The sequence below is a fragment of the Rhineura floridana genome, chromosome 4, assembly GCF_030035675.1.
Source record: "Rhineura floridana isolate rRhiFlo1 chromosome 4, rRhiFlo1.hap2, whole genome shotgun sequence".
Classification (NCBI taxonomy): domain Eukaryota; kingdom Metazoa; phylum Chordata; class Lepidosauria; order Squamata; family Rhineuridae; genus Rhineura; species Rhineura floridana.
In genome coordinates, this window is record NC_084483.1 from 59,062,473 (window position 1) to 59,088,223 (window position 25,751).

Here is a 25,751-nt window from a genome sequence, read left to right on the forward strand (position 1 = left end):
ATTTATTAAATTAATTAAAAATCAGCCAGGGATTTTTTTTAACTTTTAAACTGCAGAAGTTGGAAGGTCAGAGTATGGGGCAAGGTCAGTATTAGGATTACAGGTACTCTGTGAATATGGCTGAATTTCAACAGATTATGAGAACTCTCTGGGGGAAAAGTCCAAAAGGGCTCTGGGGGGGTTTCTCTCTCTTTTTAGACTTTGAACTCTCTGTTCTCTCCGACTGTTTTGTGTATGGCCATGAAAACTGACAGGGTTGTTAAGCAAGCGTTTCTGAGTTCAGGACTATAAGTTCTGTAAGGTTTTATTTTGAAATGAGCTTATGGGAAGCATCAGAATGGCATGGGGGTATTTTCAATTTAACATTGTGGAACGTGAAAAATTCACGCTGGCTATAGTATACAGCCACTCTCGTGGCTGTATAATAATTCTTAAGTTTCAAGGGATATGACAACACGTCTTAATTCTCTCTCAAAAAAAAGTCAACAACACAGGCAATGAGGGGCACTGCCGGGAGGGGGGCAGGATACTGTAATGCCGTGTCTCTCTCCGCGGCTTTCCGGGTAGAGAAGGCACCCGAACAAACTAATGCGCGCGTGTATGTATGGAAACTTCTGGGCCCGCAAGGCACACCGGCCGAATCCCACCACAGAGAACTGCCGTGTCCAGGTCCCTCGTTCATTCAGCAACCGCGGCCCTGTTTCTACAGCTGTTGCTACTGCTTAGGGGCCACTGGGCGGGCGTAACCTTTTCCTGTGGAAATCCCAAAGCAGTCGGCTCCTCCTCCCGCGGTGCGTGTTTGTGGGTTACGGACTGATTGAGGAGGAGCTGAGCATCGACTGCTGTCGCTTCAGCCGTCTGCGCCTGCCTCCGCTCCGTCTTCCTCGTCGTCGTCTTTTTCTCCAGCTTGCCCACTGCCTGCGGCCTCTCGGTGCTGCCAAACATGCCCCAGCGGCTACTGGAGGAGGAGGAGGAGCGGCGGCGGTGCTGGAGAAGGCGACATCCCTAGCCGGCTTGCAGGACCTACCTATCGACCTGCCTTCCTTTCCCTCTGCGCGCGCCCTTTTCCCGTCCTCGCGGGGCGGGAGTGAAGAGGCTCCTGCGGCGCCTGTTCAATGGGCAGTTTGCTGAGCGGCGTCAGCTTCAAGGAGCCTACCACGGTGGAGGACTGTGACTCTACCTGGGAGACGGACTCTGAGCCCGAGCTCCAGGACCCCGGCGGGGAAGAAGGGACGCCGCTGGAGGGGCTGGGGGGCAGAGGCGGAGGAGAAGGCGGCGGCGACCCAACTGAGGACGAGCAGCAGCAAGGGGAACCGCTCCCTGCGGCAAGGTGCCGGACGGAAGACGCTGAGCACACAGAAGGGGTTGCTGAGGAGACCGAGGAAGATGACCTCGAAGAAGACGAGGAAGAGGAGGAGGAGGAAGAAGCGGAGGAGGGAGACGAACATGGGGGAGCAGGGCGTGAAGAAACAGAGCCCCCCAGCACGGAACAGGTAACTCGGGACAGCGCAAACTTCTCTAGGGGGCTATTTAAGGAGGGGGCGGGGAAAGGTGTTTGGAGCCCTCCTCCCTCCTGAGCGCCATTGCCTCTGCCCCTCGCCAGTGCTGGTGCCTTGCCAAGGTTGTGTGCGTCCTTCCTCTCTCGGTGTACTTCTAGAAGCATGTGTGCGCGAGAGTCTCGGAATGCAGCAGGGGAATGTTGAACACCGTGGTTGCAAAGCTTGGGGGGCGGTGTGAGGGAGAGGGAGAGGGAGAGATAAATATACATTTCTGTTCTCAGCTTTCTTCATTTCCCCTTTTTCTTTCCACGCCCTCGTCTTTAAATCTTTTGCATGCTGTGTGACTCAGGAGCCAAGCTGTGGCTGCATCATCATGTTTTTTTTCTTGGTAGGACTTCAAGCTAAAGATGGATTTGTGTGGAAATGAAAAGGAAGGCAAAGCAAGAGCAGCACTCTGGCCTGGCAGTTTTCCTCTTTTATGTGCCAGCCTGCTGATAACTGTCTCACTTTTGTTTTTCTTCCTGTGACATGTGTAGCAAGGCTGGGAAAGGAGGAACTGTCGTGTCGGGTTGAGGGTGTATGTATTTTCCCTCTTGCAAGCTGTTCAGTAAAGCTTTATATCTTCTTTAAAAAAAGATTTGATGGCTTAAAAATGTAGAAAGTTAAAGTACAGTAGGGCCCCACTGATATGGTGGGTTACGTTCTGGACCCCTGCTGTAAAGCGAAAACCGCTGTAAAGCAGAACCCATTGAATAGAATGGTGCGCAATGCCCGAAAACTGCTGTAAAAGTGGAACAATCGCCGTATGAGTGGGGCTTTAGTCTAATTGCGTCTAATTGAGACCGCTGTATTAGCAAAGCGCTGTAATGCGGGGCCATACTTGTAGTACTAATCTACTCTTTTTCCTTGGTATAATCATCCTCATCTCATGCCTTTCTGTTCAGAGACCAAAAATTACAGTAACACATGTGGTGACAAAATGCTGTTTCAGAACAAGGTTTATTTGACATTCTGGTTGGGTAATACTACTGCTATGATTACATGTATTGGACACAGATCACAGAGTAGGACTAAAAAAACTCATAAACCTAAATACTAAGTAAGGAGATGTCCAAAGATCAAAAAAAGAAAAAAGAGTAGCTTGCTTCCTCCTTTCTTACCCAACTGTAGACTAGATCATATAATCAGCATTTTTCTTTTTAAAAAACATCTTCAGAATGCAACATGAATCACATTTTCAGACTTTTTTTCTTGGAATGATTTTCTGTGTCTTAAAGAGTAAGTGCAAGACCACTTTCCCCCATATTTTCATCTCAACTATACTTATAGAAAAAATAATTGAAACCATTCTTCTTTATAGTGTGATTATAGTCCAGCTATTAGCCTGGGTCTTGTGAAAAGTGGGCCACATTTCAGGTAGCTTTGTCATTCAATATTCCCATATGTCTGTTTACACATTACAAAGACAGGTCTGTGCCCATTTTGTGACTGCATTCCAACAGGTATTTTACAGCACAACCCTACACGCATCTAAATCCTATTGAACTCAGTGGGACAGATTCCCAAGTAAGCATGTGTATGATTAAATATTAGACAGGTGCCAACTCTGTTATCTTTCCAGCGCCTATTGAAGACCTTCCTCTTTCACAAGCCTTTTAAGTTGAGACCTTATCCCAGTCTGCATCTGTGTTGGAATTGCTTTTTAATATGTTTTTAAACCTTTTTGTCTAAACAATATCTTTTTAACCTTTTTTAAAAGATGTCTTGGAAGCTTTTTTGAAAATATGTTTGTTTTAATGTATTTTAAAGTCTGTTTTTTTATGTTTTAAAGTGTTTTTACTGCTTCTGTTTGCTACCGTGGGCTCCTGCTGGGAGGACAAGCAGGATATCAATCAATCAATCAATGCAATTGTAAACATTTAAGTAGAGAGAAGTAACATGGAAATATGTCCTTAGATGCTTACAACCTAATTGTAATTTTAAAACATTTATGGAATTCAGGAAAATACAAAAATGTGTAATAAATCTGTCTCTTCTGTGTATGGCAGGGGGTGGGATGGAGAGGATGTAGTTCTCTTTTTCAGTCTAGTCAATGCATTTTGGAGAAAGAGACGTCCTGCAGCATACTATAATAACTTTAACACATTTTATTTAATATTGATATCCCACCAGTTCTGCACTCTTTATGAAGCTAAACCAGATTTTCTTTTTTAAATAAACCTGGAAATGTTGATACCAGTATACAGTCTTCAAAATATAATGTAGATTCTGAATTTGCTTTTGGGACTTTCACCAAGAAAAGTGTGGTTTCCTTTGCTACTTTGGTGTGTGTGTGTGCGTTTAGCAAAGTTAGCTCTTTATAATCCAGTGAGGAATCTGCAAGTCCCAGTACAGTACAATTGCCATTTGCCTCTCTTCAATTGCATATGCCCCTTCCCTGACACTAGTCCCATCAGGGGTAATGCATCTTTTTTCAGCAGTATAGTAAAGGTTTAGAGTTGGAATAGTCAATCATTGGGCACGTGTAAAATGAAAAGTATCACAAACTGGCTAGGATAACTAATGCTCACTAACAGTAGGGGTGGGATGGGGATAGAAATATATCCCCTTGTAAGTGCAAATAACCATTGCTCAGAGATATTAAATCAAGGAAGGGTATAGTTTAGCTCCTGAGATGCTGTCTTTTAACACAGAAGAAAAAAGGAGCATCCTCTTACTTGAGTTCCAGGTTTTATCCAAATATTAAAAATAAACTGTAGAGCAAGTTAAGAAGATTAGCCTATGGAGATCCTCATCAATACAATGTGAGGATGTATTGTTCTCTTTTTTAAAGTGTTTGGCATATAACATGACTGAACTCCAGGATTCTGGCTTATTTGGTATGTACAAAACTGGAGTAAGTAAACAGTTTTGAAAGATAGAATACCAGAAGAAAACGAACAATGGGTCACTATGCTGTTTTGATTGTTCCATTTGCTAAAGTGAATGGTAAAGTTCTTGGCTGGGCAAATATAGCAAAAAGGTCCTTAGATACAGACATCTGTATGTTAGTGCTACCATATGTTGTTGTTGTTTTTGAATACCCAGCTTTTCCTCAGGTATAGGGTGGGCTAAAAATCCAATAAATCTATGGGAAAATATATTTATTATCTGAATGGAATTTGTTAATTTATATCTTACGTTCAGATTTAGCACATAATAAAACTGTGACTAATGGAATTATCAACGGTTGACACATTAAGGGCACTTATTATTCTTTAATGAGCCGGTGTGGTGTAGTGGATAAGGTCTTGGACTACAACCTGGGAGACCAGGGTTCGAATCCCCACATAGCCATGCAGCTCACTGGGTGACCTTGGGCCAGTCACTGCCTCTCAGCCTCATGAAAACCCTATTCATAGGGTCGCCATAACGCGGAATCGACTTGCAGGCAGTACATTACATTATTTAATGTGCAATTCTAAACCAAACACCAGTGCAAGTGGAGTCAGTGCAAGACTTATTATTCATTACAGCAAATAACCATAGATTCTAAGGATGGCATGCATTTGCATACTCTTTCTTAACCTTTCATAAATGGTTATTTTGGCAATTTGAAATCTTAATGCGAGGTTATTTAATATTTAAAATTATTTCACTCAGAACGTTTTATGGACTGCAGTGTCAAGCTCAGAGCACTCAGAAAGTAGACAGGCTTGCATTTATTGCAAATTTTAATTCAGCAGTCTCTTGAAGGCATCTGAAAGCCTGAATAATTTAGACTTGTAGGAGAAAAATGGCAGTCATCATTGCTTCATGCTGTGTAACTATCACTCCTTCCAAGATTCTTTGTCTGAGGGTTGGGCACAGGTATGGCTACTGCTTCTAGAACCCTTCTTTATCATTCCATATTCTGGAATCTAAGGTTAAAATTTCTGAGGAATGTACTAGCCTCTTAAAGGCCTAAGGGTACCCCATTTCCTTCAGGGATCACTTTCAGCTGCCAAGTCACATGATATAGTGAACTTGTAGCAAGTAGTCTCTCAAGGACATGAGGGAATACACTTACTTCTTTTTAAGAACTATCCAGTTTCAGTTCTTGAGCAGACTGCATTAAGGATTAAGGACAAGCCCATCATTTTTATAAAATGAGTGTGGCCCTAATATTATCTAACAGTAAATTGTTTTGGTGGAACAAGAAATGGTGTGTGTATGTGTGTGCAAAGGTTTAAGTTTAAAATTGCTATGTTTTGTGTTCTAACCCATTGTCCTGTTGGCTTCTCCACAGGAATCCTTCGTAGCAGGGAAACAGACAGATTTGCATACATTACTATATTCTTGTCTCTATATAGCAGTATAATCAGGGTAGCTGTGAGCACTTAGAGCAGGTGCACAGTCTTCTACTGCACTTGGCAGTTCTGTGGGTCTAGGGAACATGCCACACATCCCTCTCATAGCCAACAGTTATCCTTATCCGAAAATAAGGATTTGCATATACAGGATAGTATTTCTTGTAATATCCAGGTTTCTATTGTTTCAGTGATTCTTTTGAACCATCCCAATGTCTTTTCTCCTTTGGTGTATGCAGAAGGGTTAGGGCTAGTTCACATAATAGTTCTATCCATGTGAGTAGTCATATGACTAAACTGTGTTAAGATTCCTGTAATTCTGAAAGTTTTTGCAGCTTGTTCTATATATTTATATTCTATTTTTATATGTGGACCCAGTAGTCCAGCTTTTCACTACCAAGTAGAGTATTGCCATTACTTTCCATGGCTTCCACATATGGCTGAATTCAGAAGATCACACAGCTATATTTCTCCTCCCTCTTCAGTACACCTTGATAAGTCTGGAAATCTGTAACAGTAGTTTCCCATTTAATTGTAATCAGCAATGAAAGTTGCCACCTCTGGAATAAGCTAAGATCTTTAAACTTCAAACAGGAGTTCAAGATCCCAGCTTGTTCCAAAGTTGGTAACTGTAGTCTCACAGTTCAGATAAAATGGGCAAGCATGGTGGATTAGATACTTCATGGCTTATCGAGTTATGTTAGAAAGGGGCTGCATCCAGAGGCAAAGGCTTGTTTGTATCCTATTTTCCTAAACAGAAAGATTATGGTCTGATCATCAGTATAGTAGATGCAATGTTGTTATGCATCATTTATGCAATCTAGTCATGTGTGATTATTAGCTGTAATCCATCCTTTTCAACTATGCCTATTCAGTTGCGCCTACTCAATTATTCATTAGATAATATTGATTCCTCTATAGTCACAATACCCCTCTGTTTCCAGCACACCATAACACTTCTCAGTTCACATCTGTAACTTGTGATCCACTGTTGGTTCTTCATCACTTGTTGGATGTTAGATGGAGATTCCTTGGGCACCAATCGCTGGGCTGCTCCAGCTAAATGTTACTTGTAGAACTGGATTGCCTGTGAACATCTGCCTAGTTAGAACATCAAGCCTCTGCAGTACATACTGTTTGTAATACATAAAAAACTAATTTTGGGGGTTAAAAGCAACTTTAAATATGCAGCCTTGCTTGTTAAACCGATATTGGAGTTGTCAAACTTTCAAATAGTTTGACAACTGTAATCTTGAACCTTATGCAGGAAGGTTGGCTGGAAGTTAAAATGTCACAGAATTCTTACAAATTGCTAACAATTTCCAGGGAGAAATGTTTTGTTAATAAAGAGGTATGGCCTGTTAATTTCTTTGTAGAAAAGTTTCGTTCTTTTGTTGATGTTGGATGGGTTCATGTGAGCATATACACCGTTTGATTACTCAGAGCTTTGAACTAGTTTATATTATCGCAGTGGATTTGACACAATCAGTGGAAGAGTGCAGATTTTCCATCAGACTTGCAACAGAACCATGTTTGCATGAAAGCTTTGTCTGTGTGTACTAGCTTCCTTTATAGTGCTATTACTGATGCTTGAGGATTTTGTTTGATCTACATTTTAAACCAGCGTAGCCTGATTTGCACTTTCTGAACCAATAAGTTATCAAAACATGGTTATCCTTTGGATTATGCACTTCTGAATGTTGCGATATATTTCTCAACCCAAAGAAGTTATAAAAAACCATATTTTAGGTTAAACTTCCTTCCAAATGTGTCTTGGGGCAAAATACACACAAAATGCAAACTTTTTGTGCAGTTCTCTAAAGTTCACAGAATTATGCAAAAAAAAGGAATTAAACAAAAGTATGCATAAACATTTTTTATAAATGCATAATTATAAATTATGCATAATTTGCATTTATAACCCACCTTCCCTACAAGGAGCTCAAGGCGATGTACATGGGTTCTTCCCATTTTATCTTCACAGCTACCATGTGAAGTACCTTAGATTAAGAGACTGTTACTGGCTCAAAGTCACCCAGTGAGTTTCATGGCTGAGCGACGTGGATTGAAAATAGACTAATTAGTCCATTACTAGAATGATGCACATAGCTATTTCAGTTTCTGTAAGGAAGACAGTTATCAAAAGCAGCAGCACCAAAACTAAAATCATGGTAGTTGTATGTACAGCATACCTTATACAGAGAATGCTTGCATGTGAAAGCAACCCAACCACAATTCAGAAGCTAGCCTTGAATGTTCCCAGAGCAATGTAAAGGACGTCACTATGTTTTAATTAGCCCTTGTATTGACTTGCAACTGAATATGGACTCCACAGAAAAGCACTGTATTTCCAGTGATGATAGAACTTCCATATTGCCCATCTGGGGTGTTCATTCTGCTAATTCATTCACTTGTGGCACTCATCCTTGGATGCTGGTAATTAAGCAATGAACATGAATTTGTGAACTAGCCCTTATATCTTCAATAGATTCTGTAGATAAAATCCAAATCCATGTGTGTTACACATGCATACACTCTTGTCTCTTTACCCCTCCAGCTACAGCTTCTCAAGCCACATAGAATGCAGCTCTGGAAAATCCCCCAAACTTGAAGAACAGCTTTTTCCGGGGGAATATAAGGAAATGTGGTAGGGAGGGAGTTGAAAAGCATCAGTGGGCATGCAGAACAGCATGTGTGGCCCTTTGGAACACAGCCCATGTTTTAAAAATGGAACACACTGCTAATATACAGTCAAGTCTAAAAAGGTTGTCCTCATTCTGCTGCTTGCCATTGAATATGTCTGCTCTTTGCAGGGGGATGATGCAATTGAAGTGACAGCTAAACCAAAGAGAAGCTTTTATGCTGCAAGAGATTTGTACAAATATCGGCACCAATATCCAGTAAGAGCTTTTTGGAGTATTTGGGCATTCATTACGATAGAAGTATAGCAAATTTAAGTCCCTAAAGTCATATACAGTTCCAGTCGAGTATCTCAGCTCTACATAACTCCATCACATAACCATAGTAGTCCTGGAAGATATGTTACGGTGGGTGGATGATTCAAACTCCATAACTGCCAGTGTGTTTGATTTCATACATCTAATGATGTATTATTGTTTAAAGCAATGCAGTGGCACAGAGACCTCTGCTAGACAGTGGTCATTATTTCCTAGGTTTTGTACCGCAAAACATCATCTTTGCCCAGAGGATCTCATAACATGCACATCAGAGTTTACAAATGCTTGTCATGCTCACTCCGCTTTCAGGAGAGAGCCCAACAATGCAATCCTGTGTGTGTCTTCTCAGAAATACATTCCGTTGAGTTCAATGAAACTTGCTCCCAGATAAGGAGGTATAAGATTGCAGCCCAAGACCAGTCTATAGGTAAAATCTCACCAGGAAATGAACAGCAACTCTTATATAGTGAGATAACGAATTTTTGCACTAATTACATGTGATGTGGAGGCCCAAAAAGCTGAGCTTAGAAAATAACAGGAGAGCTAAGAGGAAGATATAAAATTAGCTTGTTAAAAATATTTTAGTACATGCTTTGTGAATGAACCCCTTTAATGCCACAATCCTATATTAACTCACTGGGATATACTTCTGAGTAAACTAACTGTACAATCGTATACATGTCTACTCAGAAGTAAGTCCCATTGAGTTCAGAGGGGCTTAGGTAGTGGGTATTGAATTGCAGCTCAAGGGCCTCACTAACTCAGTCATAAATATATGGCATTCTGTCTTCCTTTGGATATAATTAGATACTATAGCTACATATTACATTGTAGTTCAATTTTTTGTTTATCAGTGAAGACTTAAAAGTATAGAAACATATCCTTTCAATATGGAATAAATGTATTATATTAGGGGTTCCTAAACTGTGGTTCTACAAGCTTCATTCAGGTGGTCCACGTCCTGTCTGTAACACACTTAAAATTTGAGTTTCGTAGAATTCTGTGGAATTCAAATTGTAATGCAATAAAGTACAATATAAAAATAAAAAGCAATAACAATACAATTAAAAAAATAATTAAGTGTTCCGCCAAGACCCTCAGCAATTTTCAAGTGGTCCAGGGCAGGGGGTGTTTGGGACTCACTGTAGTATATCATAGATTTTATTACATGAGCAATTCATAAACTTGATTTATTAGGGTTGTATTCAGCTAAGTCCTACACAAAGTAGACCTACTGAAATTAATGAACCTATGTCTGTTATGTCCATTGAATACCACCCTTAGCGTTTCTCCCCAACTTTTCTTGGCCTGCTCCATTTAGTCTCTCTTGAACACTTGCCTTGGCTGAATGACAAAGCTACACATTACATGTAATTCCATGATTTTTCCTCCATAGCTTTTATTTTTAGGGAAGCAGGTATGAGTGACTTCAGGTTGCATAGTGGGTTGGAGGGTGGCTGGGGACAGATTTTGAACAGACAGATTACAAACAAAAAAGAGATTAAACTAGGGATAGCCAACATGGTGCCCTCCAGATGTTATTAGACTTCAGTTCCCCTAATCCATTGCCAGTGGCCATGCTGGCTGAGGCTGATGGGAGTTGTAGTCCACAATAGCTGGAGGGCACTTTGGCTACCCCTGAACAGTTAAAAAGCCCTTTTCCTCCACCATCCTCTTTGATGAAGCTGAAACCACTTATGGCTACTTTGCATTTAATAAAAACTTGTTTCCCAGTCACAGAACTAAGCTGAGAGAGATGGCCTAATAAAACAAATGCCAGAGGCTTGCAGACTGAGACATGTCCAGTATTTTAACTATATTTTGGAACTGATGCACAAAGCCTTAGATTTACCGACAAACTCACATCCTCCCCCAAGATTCTGGCTTGATTTTCATTTGGTCAGTTTCTTATTTCCCTCATAAGAATTACTGAAGGTAATGATTTAATTTCAGCCTATTTCCTATAGATTTATTTGGCTGATCATCTTGTATTTTTCTTCCATCTCTACTCAGCAGAACTTTAAAGATCTACGATATCAGAATGATTTGTGCAACCTCCGTTTTTACAAGAATAAAATTCCCTTTAAACCCGATGGTAAGTAATCCATGGGCATTATCACATTACTTGTTTAATTCTCTCATATCCCAGGCCTTTCTAAATCAAAAGGTCAAAACCACTTCAGCCTCATATTTGGCTTCAGCAACCCTATCTTATGTATGTTTACTTGGAAATAAGTCATACTCTGGAACATTCTCCCAGGAAACTGTGCAGGGATTGGCAGTGTAAGTCATGGTATCTTCTTTTTGCCAATTAATAGAAATCCATCTATGTGAAGTTCAGATATCCCACCTTCAAACTGTTTGTGGACTGTAACCGTCTCTGATCTTTGTTTTCTGTTCCACTGTTCAAATGGTGACAAAATTCCCACTACGTTTGGTTTTGGTCCAAGAAAAGCAGGTCTACTGTGGGTTTGGGAATAATCTGGATCATGACATTTTGACATTTCAGATTTATTTAGCATGCCTTGAAAAGCTCTAGATAAATTACTAGTGACATCATTATTGTCCTCTCCATTTAAGTAAATCAAGCCCCCAGGTTCTGTTATTCCTGTTGGTTCCAGATTAATAAAAACAGTATCTCCTTGGTTCATCTAAACTTACGGTTTTCTGTTGTTGCACTACTCATCATGAATTTCACTCTTGTAAGGATTTTTAGAAATCTTAGCTACTGAGTTATATGGATCATGTTACAAACCAGCATACATTGGTTTTACATAAATTAGGCTTGTCACTTTATAGACTATCACCATTTCTTCCCCTTATTTGACTGGGGAAGTAGCTTTGTAGTAAGTCACAAGGTTAGTAGGGGTTGAGCCATGCCACATGGCTGGCTGTTGCAATGGGAAGAGCAAATTGCTGTTGGCAGGCAGATAATTTATATTAATAAAATTGTGGCCCTGGTAAGGGGCAACACTAGGTTGGTCTTAATAGTTAGCCAAAACAGTTCTTGCCATGACACTAGCCACCCTCCTCTGAGGGAAAAGGCAGAATAATCTGACATTATGCTGAGTCTGGAATCCAGAAGAGGTGTAGGGATGAGCCCCTCCTCTCTTCCAGAACTGAGGAGAGGGGTAGGAGTTAACTGTCACTGTGCAAGTGTCAGATGCTCAAAGCAGGAAGAAATCTTTTGGCTTTCCAAGCATCTCTTGATACATGATGTGCCTGTGCAGCATCAGGGAGAGCTTCTGCTTTTCTCACTGCTTCTCATTGTACTTTTGAAGTCAGCGTGGCATTACAGAGCCCTCACACTCCTCCAGAAATGGAAGATCGGGTCGTCTTGTTTATGTGCTGTCACTAACGCAAAAATGTACTCCCCAGTAGTAATCTGGCAAGTGCATTTGTGGATCTTTGGTCCTAGTTCATTCTGTATATTGCCATGTATCTTCATTGGGATGAGAGGAACAATTTTAATATCCTCAAATAATTGCAGACAGTATACTTAACTACAAAATATGCTTTTGTGTTTCATGCCACAGCATTTATATATGCATGAAATATATATGTTTTTATGAATTCTTAAATAGTTTTCAAGGCTTGTATTTGCACATGTATTTATAGGAGTTTACATTGAAGAAGTCCTAAATAAGTGGAAAGGAGATTATGAAAAGCTGGAGCACAATCATACTTATATACAGTGGTTGGTAATTTTTTACTTTTAATTTCTTTTATAATAAATCTGGTTAAACTTGCTTAATCTTCAGCAAACTTGTGTGTCTTTATAGGCTTTTTCCATTAAGAGAGCAAGGATTGAATTTCTATGCAAAGGAATTAACAACATATGAAATTGAGGTAAAACAACTAATTCACAATGTAATTTTACTGTTTGATGGTTAAGGGAAAATTTTTATATATCTGTAATGTTTTTGTTTATGCTTTCTTTTTGAAAAATGTGTAACAGGAATTCAAAAAAACAAAAGAAGCCATTAGAAGATTCCTCTTGGCTTACAAAATGATGCTGGAGTTTTTTGGAATAAAATTAATTGATAAAACCGGGAATGTGGCACGGGCTTCCAACTGGCAAGAAAGATTCCAGCACTTGAATGAGTAAGTAATGCCTTGCAATAGAGAGCTGGATCAGACAGTCCTCTATCTGCCCTGCTCCCCACTTCATTTATTTGTAAAAAATATATCTCACCCTTCATTGCCAAGTGATCACAGCTATAAAAATACATAATAAATCTTAAAACCATTCAACCTTATAACAAGCATGATAATATATATGTAATTCCCATCTGTTCCTTGGCAAGAGAAACCAGATGATTCTAGATAACTACATGCATCACTCTCCATCCCAGAAGATCTGCAGGAAGAGGAAGGTACATGTGATGGTGATTGTCCCCCCCCCCAGATGTCCATATAAGGGCATAACATTTGGATAGACTGTACGTGCATATAATCTAACATTGTAAGTGCACATGCATCCTATTCAGATGTTACATATGTAGATACCTAGGAATCCCAAAGGCAGGACAAGCACATCTGGTTGGAAGGAACTATCTTGTTTTCCCCACCATACACAGGGATGAGATTGGGTGCCGTATTGTTTGATTGAAGCCAGAGAGCCTTTATTCCTAATAAAAAGAAGCAAGAATTCACGTGTCGGAGTTTTGCATCTGCATCTCTTTTCGGTAGCTATTTCTTCTTGAATATATATTGAGACATGTGAATGAATATTTCATTCACATGTTCTGGGCTAAAGAAACTCTGTTTGATTTAGATGAAGCAAAAGTATATTAACATTTACTCTGAGCTTGTTTTAAATCTGTGTATCTGGAGGTTAGAATAGCTTCAGACGTGACAGTGTGGGAAAGGTGCCTATGGGAATGACTCACACAGAACACGTTGTTGAGCACAGGGTCTGAGCGAACAATGCATAGTATACTAAAGTCACAGATTAAACCATCTGCTGTAGGAGAAAGCTAAAAACCATTGGGCATACTAACCAGTCTGACCCAAGAGAGAATTCATTGCCAACCACAAATATGGAAGTTGGTTAGAAATCTGAGAAAATCCGAGTTGGGACTAGTGGTGGAGTACCCATTTCATGCAGCAGCTAAACTACTTCAGATGTGGTCCTAACAACATGTCAGTGAGTCATTCTATACTGCAAAGAATATACACTGAACACAGGATACGTTCTCATTCCTGCACTACCTTTGTATCCAGTGCATATATTGTTATCACCCTTAGCCTGAACACAAAATCATTGCTCCTCAAATTGAATGGGGGGTGGAAGGAAGAATAAAGACTATGTATCAGAGCCCATCGTGTCACTAAACACCTATTCACATATATAGCAAAGTGTGTGTGTTCAAGTCACACTATATGCCATGCATGTGAAAAAAATTATTTTGTCTTGATTTTTTTGCTTAATTCGGTTCTTTTTTCTTTTTATCTTTTTCTTTTCCTTTTTTAAAATTAGTTACAAATTGTAATGTTGAAATAATGAAATAAAAGAATATGATTTTTAAAAGTTGGTTTATGAAAACCCCACCTCCTACAAAATCCCAGGGTGGTGTACAACAAGATTTACAAAGGAGATAAAATCCCATTAAAAACAATACAGGGTGATCCTAAAAATGACTGGCTCATCTGGAAAGCTTAAACCACTGAATAGACCTGTTGGCACAAAGTCTTCGAGAGATACTTGAAGGTTAGATGCTATGTTGCCTACTGAATCTCTGCTAGAAGAGTGTTTCACAGCATGGAACTAGCAGCACTAAGTGCCTGACTTCTAGTTGAAGCCAATTAGGCTTCCAAAACTCAGAGGACAACTAACAGTGCTCCTTTGGATGATCTCTGTGATTGAGCTAGGATATAAGAACTCAGGTAGTCCCTAAGGTACTCTGCATCCAAGTTGTTCAGGGTTTTGTATATTAATACTTGAACCTGGCCCAGTAGCATTTGGGCAAGTAGTGCAGATGTTTTGGCAAGGGTGTTACATGCTGTTGGCTATCTGCCCCCTTCAGCAACTAGCCACTGTATTCTGCTCTAGCTAGAGCTTCTGGATCAGGCCCAAGGCTAGCCCTACATAGAGCACATTGCAATAATCCAGTTCCAGGGTCACCACTGAATGGACTACAGTGGCCAGGTCTTGGCCCTACCAGCCAAAGCTGGTAAAAGGCACTTCTAGCTACAGAGGTTGCTTCGGCCTCTATAATGACAGGGCTGTATCCAGGAGTTACCCCCAAGCTATGTATCTGCTCCTTCAGAGGTAGTACAACCCTATCAAGGACAGGCAACTGAACTATCTTCTGGACATGGGAATAACCTACCCACAAAGCCTCCATCTTCCCAGAATTCAAACTCAGTTCATTAGCCCTCATTCATTCCACCGCTGCATTTAAGCCCTGGTCCTGGGCTTGCACAGCTTCACCTAATTCAGGTGTTATAAAGAAATACAGGTTCATGTCATCAGCATACTCATGACACTGCTCCAAAACTCCTAGTGACCACTCTCGATGGCTTCATGTAGATGTTAAATAGCATTGGGGCCAAAAAATCATTCCCTGGAAAAAAACAACCTTAGCACAAGTGCCAGGGGCCCAAAATGCGCTCCCCCAATGTTACTCTCTGGACTCAACTGCATATGTAGGAATGAAACCACTGTAACGCATTGCCTCCAATACCCATCCTGAGCAGTCAGTCCAGGAGGATAGCATGGTAAATGGTATCAAAAGCTGTTGAGGGATTGAGTAAGGGTCACAGGGTCCCCCTGTTCCTCTTTTAGTAAAGCTTATCCATAAGGGCAACCAAGGCTGAATCAGTTGAACTCATGTTGAAGTGGATCCAGATCATCAGGGTCATCTAGGAACATTTGCAGTTCCTCTGCCCCTCTTCACCACCTTCCCTGGAAAAGGGCTATTTGTAACTGGCAGGTAATTATTACACACCATTGGGTCCAGGATGGGTTTTTAAAGGAGTGGACACACCACTGTTTTAATGGTGCACAGTGATACAATCACAACACCCTGGACCTGCCCAACCACTTCTCTCCAGCTAGCCTTGAGCAGCCAGGAAGGACGGGTCCAGAGAGCATGTGATCATTGTTGCAAGTTGTTTGTGAGACAATATAAGTAAGTAATGCAAATGCAATCCAGCAAATGTTATGTGTATTTCAGTGCTTTACTCATGGAGTTCCATGGTCTTTTGCAAGTTACCTTTTTGAGGAAGAATTATGCTTGTCCATAACTGCAGTTGTCAGGTAGTACCTTAGTAGCATGAAAGGGCAGTTGCAGCTTAACTGGCATGGAAAGACCTTTCACTTGGTAGTTGCCATCCTGTCCGAATTGTCCCTGAAATGTTTGCACTGGAGTTGTGGTCATCCTTTTTGTCAAGGTATAAGGTACTGCTGGTTTTTCCCTCTGACAGAAATGTCTTTTTTCCTCTTGCTTCCTGTCATTTTGAGTTCAGTTGATCTTCCTTTGCAGGTCCCAACATAACTACTTGAGAATCACCCGTATTTTGAAGAGTCTTGGTGAACTTGGATATGAGAGTTTCAAGCCTCCCCTTGTAAAATTTATTCTTCATGAAGCACTTGTGGAAGATACCATACCCAACATTAAGCAAAGTGCTTTGGAATATTTTGTATATACCATTAGAGACCGGAGAGATAGGAGGAAACTCCTACGGTTTGCCCAGCAGCACTTCATACCCTCTGACCACTTCATATGGGGACCACCAAGGAAACAGAAGTTGGAAGGAAGCAAGCCAAGTAAAAAGCTGGCATCACCAGTTTCTCTTCGTAGCAGCTGTGCTTCTAAACATAAGAAGGGAAGAGACTGCAAGAATGTGTCCATGGTTTGTAGCAAAGCAGCCAATGAGAAAAGGGCAGAGCATATTAAAAACGATGACAGTTGTGATCGGAGTAGGAAATGCACCAGCCCTGAGGTTGTTAAGCAAAGCAACAGTGAAAAGAATAGTGATGCTGAATGTCAGGACTCCATACTGGAAGAAATTGCTAATCCTTTGAACCAGAAGGAAAATGTTTGCCATCTTAAAAAACATAAAGGTAAAAATGATAAAAATCTTAACCAAGACTGCAGAAACGCAGAAGCTGTAGAAAAAGATTCTCGTGACAATAAAAATGATTCAGCTAATATATCAACAGATCTGCAAGAGAATGTAAGTAAGGATAAAAACCCAGTGGGATCAGACAATGAGGAGACTTGAGCATTAATTCGGGTATCCCAGTTTGCTAAATCTTTGTTGAATGTAACATAATGGTGTGGTCCTTAACTTGTATGAAACTGGAGAAGGAAAGGAAAATCTTGATACTGGGCCCAGTGCTTAGCCGCTAGGGGGTTATGTCTTTTTTAAATTTGTTAACTGTTTGCACTTTTCAAAGCTGTGAATTAAGCTTAAAAACAACTGCAGAATAACTCAAGCCTGAGAATTCTTGTGTTAAGCCTGCTCTCTGCCTAGAAACTATTGCCTTTTTTATCCTTTTATTTCATCTGACTCTAACAGTCTTTTTTTAAAACTGAGTTATTTGCCAACTAGATTTTGAAGGAGCCATAGTTGGAGTGACTTTTTAGTAAATAACCATTTAGCATACTGAACTTCTCAATACCTGCCATTGTTTGAAAGTCAAAAGCAGATTGATTTAGGCTACACCCACTACCACCACCATTTGGACATAGAAACTGGACCTAGAGACCCAGGTTCAAGTTCTACCTCTCCTATGAGTCACACTGGAGAGCAAGCTACATTGTCTCTGCTTATGAAAAGGGAATGATAATATACTTTCCAAGTGTTGAGTCAAAAAAAACCCCAGCCAGATAGCAAATTGCCTTTTAAGTTTTAAAATGCTATATAAAAACTAGTAGTATTTGCATACCAGCACCTATTGTTCCAGCATATTCATATATGGTTTGTCACTGCCTGTACCCTTTGTGTCTCCTCTTCTATTGCCATGTCTCCTCTCCCTCTTCTGTTTCCTCCCCTGCAGCTGCACAACTCTGAAAATCAGAGGAGAAGATTTTGCCCATGTTTTATTTCTGTGTTCAGGACAATCCCTGGCATGAGCAAATAAATTCACCTATTTCTGCTTATAAAGGAGGATAAGGTCAAGAAAGAGTTAAACACTGCAGAGACAGAGTTGATGATTGCCCACTCAGCTGCTAAAGCAGAAGGAATATTTTGAGGTTGACCTTTTCTACCTAGAATTGCAGGTGGAAATTGAAGAGCCCTGTCTTCAAAGAAAAGATTCCTGCTTTCTTCACTATTTCTACCCTTCCTCCACCTTTTCCCCCAAATCCTACCAACTTCCTCACTTCTTGCCATTGGGATATGCTGGAACATCCAGGGAAGAGAATAACTTTAAATTGCACTAATGTATCAGATCCAGATACCGCTTTACCCACTTTTATCCATGTGCTTGCTTCCCCACCCCTGAAAACCTAGATTTCCCCCTCCATGGAAGAGGAAGGAAGATTAAGTAACTAGGGAGGAAAACTTTGAGACAGGATGAACTAAGAAGACTTTGCCAGAATGTCTTCAAAGGCACAGGCCCTCTCCTAGCAAAAATTTTTAAACCTGTACAAAATACCAAAGTACTATTTCACCCCAGGTAGTTTGAACATCTTTTACCAAGTAGTAAGGAGTATGTTATCAAATGTCAGGTACAGATGTGTGTTAAAATGGTTGTCTGTGTGGCTTCTTGACCTCTTCAGTGGGTACTGAAAGCCTGGTTTGAGGGAGGGGCTCATAACTGTAAGGACTTCATTTCCCCCTTTCTTATTCCTAAACAGACTCGAGGAATCCAGAGTGAAGAGTGAATGTGCTCACAGAGCATCTCCATACATTTAAGGCATATTCTTCCCCACCCCAGGTAGAGATGTAAGATTTCTGGAAATTTTGAAGCCATGGGGAAAAAACTGCCCCTCCGGCACAGATTTTATTCCGGGGGGGGGGGGACAGAAATTTTGAGAAAAAATGAAAAATATGCTATTTATTTGTATTGCCCTTTACAGATTGAAAGTCACTTTGTTTCTTTAGGAACATAAAATACATTATATATAACTTTGTTTGCCATTAAATGATCATGTCTGGTTTATTAAAAGTGTAGTTTATTCAGACAAGAAAGGGGAGCTACAAGCTGCTGAACTGGAAGGAACCTATCCTTTATTTTGTTTTGCCAATTTATGAGAAGACAAAACCCCCCAATAAAAGTAGGAGGAACTATCTACATTATACTAAAAAAATAAAATTACATATTCTGAAAATTATTATGTCTCCCCCAGTCCTCCACAGTGTCAAGCAGACATAGAGCATTCATTTCCATAGAAAGAACTGAGAAAACAAGTATTGAGGGGTGGGGTCCAAGACTCAATGAATACTACATACAATTCTAGAGCCACAAGAGTGGCTGTGTACTATAGCCAGCGTGGATTTTTCACATTCCGCAATGTTAAATTGAAAATACCCCCATGCCATTCTGCTGCTTCCCACAAACTCATTTCAAAACAAAACCTTACAAAACATACAGTCCTGAACGCAGAAACACTTGCATAACAACCCTCTTAAGTTTTCATGGCGATACACAAAACTCTTAAGAGAGAATCGAGATACTTATTTATTTATTAGATTTATATCCTGCCCTTCCTCCCAGTAGGAGCCCAGGGCGAGAGTTCAAAGTGTAAAACAAGAGGAGAAAAATCCAGATCCCTGTTGGTGGTCTCATGATTTGTTACCAGTTGTCTCATGATTTGTTGAAATTAATTAAAAATCAGCCATGTTCACTGAGTACCTGTCATCCTGTTATTGACCTTGCCCCATACTCTGACCTTTGTCTTCTGCAGTTTAAAAGTTAAAAAGAATGCATGGCTGATATTTAATTAATTTAACATTGGACTCTATGATACTGTAGGCATGCTCAGTAAGAACCAACCAGCAGCGTTCTAAAAACCAGACTAACAGCTGTTTAGCTTGGCTAATCAGGAAGCCACACCCATGCCAGACATATATTCCACTTTAAACAGTCATGGCATCCCCCAAAGAATCCTGGGAAGTGTAGTTTGTGAAGGGTGCTGAGAGTTAGGAGACTCCTCCCGAGAGAGCTCCAGTGACCAGAGTGGTTTAACAGTCAGCCTCTCTTCTGGGGATTGTAGCTCTGTGAGAATAGGGCGCCTCCTAACAACACTCAGCACCATTCACAAACTACACTTTCCAGGATTCTTTGGAAGAAGCCATGACTCTAACGTGGAATACTGTAATGGTCTGGTGTGGATGTGGCTAGCGACAGCTTTGGTATAAATTTGGGTGAGAGACTACATGTGCCTACTGTAGAATAAAAAGATGGGGAAAACCCTGAAAAACAATACTGTTCACAATGTTTTCCTTTTGGAAAGGGGCTTTCCTTCTGCCCAGTGCCCACCCACCCAATGTCCTCTCCTCCCTCTTCCATCTTCCTCCCTACCCTTCCCCTTCTCTCCCCCTCACCCTCCCTCAGGTCAGTTTAACCTGTCCTAAGCATAATTGTATAGGAGTGAATCCCACTGAACTCAAAAACCATGCAAATGATCAGACCTTCCCTCTTCTTCCTGCTATCCCCTCCCACTCCTTCCCCCCTTCTCCCCTCCCTTACCCCCTCCTCCTCCTCCCCCATGGTCAGTTGTATCTATCCTAAGTATGATTGAAGAGGCACATTACCACATTTTTCCAAGCTACACAGGAAGTGGATTGGACTGTGAAAGACCAACCCAAATGGTGTTTGCATTTTGACCAATTTGTAGGGCAGTCCAATATCTCAGAGAGGAGGTCAGGTCTCCTGCTCCCCTGGTGCATTCACTATAGCTGTCCAGTTTCCCTGCTTTTTAAAGTTTGATAGAAATACCTGTTGGCTATAGGTACGTTCTTAAACTGCAAGGTTTTTTTTGCCTGTTATTTAATCTGAGCTGTTACTATCAGTTTCTACTTCTCCATTCTTGTCATCATATTGATCATGGACTTTGAAAAATCAAGGGTTTGCCAGGATTGAAACAAGCTTCCATATCCTTTTGCATGTTGTAGTACATTTGTCAATTTTTCCAATTTTTTTGGAAAGAAATAAAAGCGTTTGGAAAAAAACAGGAAAAAAACACATTTTCCCTGAGCTTTTCTATTGGGGGGGGGCTTCACATCTCTAACCTCAGGATATCTGCTTTTGGTGCCCTCTCCAGTTGGAAGGGCATTGAACTAGCATTGAGGAAGGAGAGTTTGTTTTTTAGATTTATATCCCACCCCCCAATACCTTATCAGTTGTTCAAGCCAGAGAAGAGGAGCCTTCTGCAAAACGTTTGTGTATCTGTGCCAAAAGGCACTAGCACAGTCTTCCCCAACCTGGTGTTTTAGATTACAGCTACCATCAGCACCAAGCATACTGGCTAGGGTGCATAGAGTTGTAGCACCAGCTTAGGGAAGGCTACACTAGCACACCTTTACAGCTGCCCCCTCAAAATGTGTGTTTACACAGAAGCAAAATATGAGTAATACCTACTTTCCCCTCCCTACTGGCACTGACTTTACTAGTGTGCCATTTGTACAATCTGAAGAGAAAACAGAGTATGTACAGAGTGTGCCATTTGTGACTGAGCAGCAGGCTTAGGGGGCAGAAACATTAAAATATGTTTGTATGGAACTATCAGTGTGGATACTGTTCTCGGATTTTCTTTAAACGTTAGTAGCTTTGCAGCTATAGAGAGTATGGATACAAGTTCATTTTTGGTGATGACAAAATATGTTTAAAATTCCAGTTTTGTCTTGGATTCACTGTTTAGCAGATGCCTCCAGATATATAGAATGGGGATGAAATTGGCATAAATTCTGCAATGTTAGAGATTATTATTTGATGAGGTATTTGGAGCTGGATTAGTCATAAAATGTTCTTTCCTAATGCAGGATTTTCCATGCATAAAACAGCATCCCTGACACATCTGAGCCACCCTTCAGATTAATCCATGTCACCTAGCATGCAGCAATGAATGGCAAAAGAACAATGTGCCCATGCTAGACAGAGATATGAGTACATTGAAGATATTCCTTTGTAAAGCATATAAATATTTGGCTTAGCAAGGAAGCGATTCAACCCTATATTCAAGCTGTACTGAGGCAATTACATGAGATACTAATTGCTTCAAGGCTTAATTCAAGACCCTGAATGTTTTTCTTAAATCTTTCATGTTCTACACTGCCTGGGGCCCATATACTTTATCTTCTCCTGTTTGGCCCACACACACAAGGTAAGATTAGGAAAGCACATCGGGCACTGCTCAAGGTTCCAGCACAGCAGCAGCTAGAATCCAGCCCTGCTATAGTGATTGCCTCTAAGCTTTGGTACCTCTGAAGATGTTAGGAAATCATTGTCTTCCTTTTTTTTTTTTTAGAGTGTTTCCCCCCCCCCCCCATCAGTGAACATTTGGATAATTTCATTTTATGTGGGTTTGGAGGTAGGCAGCGGGTTCGAAGCTCAGTATGTTTTCAGTTTATAGTTAAGTGGCTTTATTATTATTATATTGCTTGTTTGCGATTAACTGCTTTGATATTATAGAGAAACAGTCTACAAATATTTAAATAAAACATAACAAGGAAACCATTAAAAACGTAATGGTAATATTTGGCTTGAGAGCAAAGAATCCTGCACTCCAAAATCTGTAATAATATAATAGTTTGGCTGGCTCATCTGTTCCAATACAATAGCCAGAATCCAATTGCGGTCAGTGGGTGAAATAATACACAGACAACAGCAACTATGGTTGAATAAAGGGCCACTTTATTACATTACAACCAAAAACTTTTAAAGCGACCTGCAGAGGTGAAACCTAAGTGCGGGAACTAACTATAGGCAAGCAGCTTGCCCTACAGCTCTCAGGCGACCAGCCCCTACTGGGGCAAAGGGCAAGCCCCTTTTGCTTACCCACTGCCCCGGCCACACCTTGTAGGTGAGTAGGGAGGCCTTCCCACATCACCAACCCCCCAGGGCCATAGAACCCTTGGGTGGATGAGGTAAGTTGGCCCCAAAAGCAGCCCATATCCTGCCCTTGGGCCGTAAAACCCTGAGAGACAGGCCTCCGGAACCACCAATCACCTCCAAAGCTGCCTAAGGGGGCCACCTAGCTGTCGTTACCTATTTCCCCTCCCGCACTTTACCGGATCCATGTCCCAAACATGCCCACATTAACATTTTGATTTGAACCAAAATAGCCAAAACAACCTATTAATCACGACACCCCCTAACCCAGTTTCCTCCATCCCCCAAAGTGTGGAGTAAGCAAAAAACCTGCCCGCCAACAAGGTGGGCAGGATAAAAATTCCTACTCGGCCCCGAAGCGACCATGGACACACCGTAAAAGAGGGAGGGCAGGGTGGCCATCGCGAGCCAAGAGGAAGACGGAGGGGGCGACGCGGGCTTAAATAGGCCCATTGGCTCCGCCTCCTCCGTACAGCACATTGCGCGTCATCTCAGTGCGACGCGCGATGTTGCCCTTACAATGCCTTCTGCGGCTTCACCCTGGGCCGCAATTTGTGCTGCCACTCCCCAGAGCTTCGCCCAGGTAAGCGGAGCTACATTTACACCATGCAGGAACAGAAAATGCTTCTACACATATTTGTGGACCATATTTGCTTCCACCAGCAGTCCTTGCCATAAGTTGTTTGGGCCATAAATGCTTGCAGGAGGATTCAGATCAGGAAGTTCACCAAAAAAGAATACCTTCTGAGGTGGAAGGGCTGCTGCTTACATAGCCCACAAAAGAAGAACAATGCAATGCATTGGGATTTTTCATCGTTCTACCACCACAACCCAGGTGACTACTGGCACACCTGAGATTCAGTTCTTTTTTGCCTTTTGTTTCAGTATATCAATTCTCTTCTGGACACTTCAGTATGTAATAAACAAGTTATCATTTAACACAGTGTAATATATTTATAACTTTTCTTTTAAAAACCTATGGCATTGTAAGCATTATATGCTGCCGTTTTAGTGGAAAATGTGTTCTGTTCACATGGTAGAAGAAGGTGCATTTTAAAAATTTGTTTTAGTCCAAGAAGTGGTTTAATTTGTAATCCTTGTTTTATGTGTGTGAATAAAACTTTCACAAGTTTAGGAATGCTTTTTAGATTTTTGACTTCTACATCGTAGAACACATTAAAACTAGTAAACTTACCTAATGCATTTGCAACTTTTATGCTGTAAACCTAAAACACGTAAGTGAGTAAGCACCATTGAACGTGAAGGATAAAGTGCACTGTTAAAGTTTGTATTGTACCAGCCATTGGCCTTGATAATGTTAAAATATGCTCCATTGGGTACAACAGAATAAGAATAAATGTTATAGTAATAAAATTAAAATCCAATGTAAATTTATGAAACATTTAACACAATACAACAGAGTCCAATGTAAACTAAAAATGGAAACATTCTTAAAACTCTTAACCATAATCTGTCACATTTCGCTAAATCTGCTTGGAGTTTCCTTGCAGCTAGAGCAAATAGTGCTGTTCTATATGTTATGTATTGATAAGCATCTTCTAAAAGAAAGCAAATAATCTTATGTTCAGAATAGGTTGTTAAGCTAGACAAGATACTTTCCAGGAATTTTTCCCTTGGCTCATCATATAAAGGACATTTCAATATATAGTGGGATATGTTTTCCACCTGTTTAAATTACAGATACAGATCTGTTGGGAAGCTGGAAGCTATATAAGAATTTTACATATTGGTGGACTCCTGTTTTAGCCCAATTGTTCACAGTAATAAATAGTACAGGCTCAATACCAAAAGGATGGAATCTAAGTATTGTCTACCCTATTTATAAAAAAGGAGAGAGAAATAACCCTCGGAATTACCGACCTATCAGTCTTACAGATGTGTAACTAAATTGTATGGAAATTTTCTTCTTCAAAAATTACAAACATGGGCCACAGAAAATGATTTCTTTCATGAAGTACAAGCAGGATTTAGGCAAAATTATAGTACTATTGATCAATTTTACATCCTACGGACTCTAATTAAAAAACTAAGGATACTTCTAAACTTTTTTTTACTGCCTTTTTAGATCTTTCGGCAGCATCTGATACTATAGATAGAGGCCTTTGGAAGAAATTGAAAGATACAAATATAGACAAGGGATTATTAGTGGTTATTACACAACTGTATACTGACACAAATAAGAGTGAGGTATGGAGTAGAAGGATCATTAACGAAACCAATTAAAACAAGGCTGCCTATTGGCACCTACTCTGTTTGATATTTATGTGAATGATATAGTCCATATATTGGAACAGGAGGATGCCTGTTCACCTGTAATTTCTGGCTAGAAGGTTCAAATCTTAATGTACGCAGAAGATATAGTGTTACTATCTCTTACCTGGTTAGGTTTGAAGAAATTACTTTAAAGGTTTATTGTATATTTCAAAGAAGAAAAACTCAGTATAAATTTCACTAAATCCAAAATATGTGGTCACTGTTCACCAAAATATAATTGTCAAATCATTTTCATGCATTGGCGATCACTCGTGGCCAAGTAAGATTGTCTTCCAAGATAAGGTCTTTAACAGTGAGTCTGTAAGTGACTGTGGAGGCCAATTCTGGATCCACACAGCCTCCCACAGTGAGGACATAGGTTTCCAGATGGAAGATGGCCGCGATGAGGATTTGTTTGACGTGCCTTCTGCTTAGCTTGTTTGTCCCATTCGCCCTATGTGCTTTGACAAATAGATGAACACTGTTAATGGTAAGGTATACAGGCTCCAGGAAGCAGCTGCAGGAACCGTCTTTAGGTGGGTCTAAGACTTGTAGTTTTGCAAACTAGTAGAATCCAGTGTCATTCAAGTTGAACATTTTTAAAATGGTTATGCAATCACAAATATCCTTGCTTATTCTTTTAACTGAGTTTTTTACTTTTCTGTACTTTGATTTGTTGTGCTAG

At 40.5% G+C, this 25,751-nt stretch overlaps 1 protein-coding gene across 4 annotated transcripts; it reads left to right on the top strand.

The window, feature by feature from the left end:
* The first annotated feature begins 647 nt into the window (after positions 1–647).
* OGFRL1 (opioid growth factor receptor like 1) lies at positions 648–18,907 on the top strand. Of its 4 annotated transcripts, none has more exons than XM_061623095.1 (7): positions 649–1,493; positions 8,641–8,727; positions 10,798–10,879; positions 12,403–12,481; positions 12,567–12,633; positions 12,743–12,888; positions 16,275–18,907. In XM_061623095.1, exons 1-7 carry the CDS (start codon positions 1,116–1,118, stop codon positions 17,014–17,016), a joined length of 1,581 nt encoding a protein of 526 aa, XP_061479079.1. In that variant the 5' UTR covers positions 649–1,115; the 3' UTR covers positions 17,017–18,907. The 4 variants fall into 4 exon arrangements, with proteins under 4 accessions (XP_061479081.1, XP_061479082.1, XP_061479079.1 ...); XM_061623096.1 differs by having other exon boundaries at positions 10,801–10,879; XM_061623097.1 differs by lacking the exon at positions 8,641–8,727 and having other exon boundaries at positions 648–1,493.
* Positions 18,908–25,751: the final 6,844 nt, after the last annotated feature.

Coding starts and splice junctions, on each gene's coding strand:
- OGFRL1 (XM_061623095.1), top strand. CDS start 1,116: ATGGGCAGTTTGCTGAGCGGCGTCAGCTTCAAGGAGCCTACCACGGTG. Junction 10,880..12,402: donor AATTCCCTTTAAACCCGATG/GTAAGTAATCCA, acceptor ATGTATTTATAG/GAGTTTACATTGAAGAAGTC. Junction 12,889..16,274: donor AGATTCCAGCACTTGAATGA/GTAAGTAATGCC, acceptor CTTCCTTTGCAG/GTCCCAACATAACTACTTGA.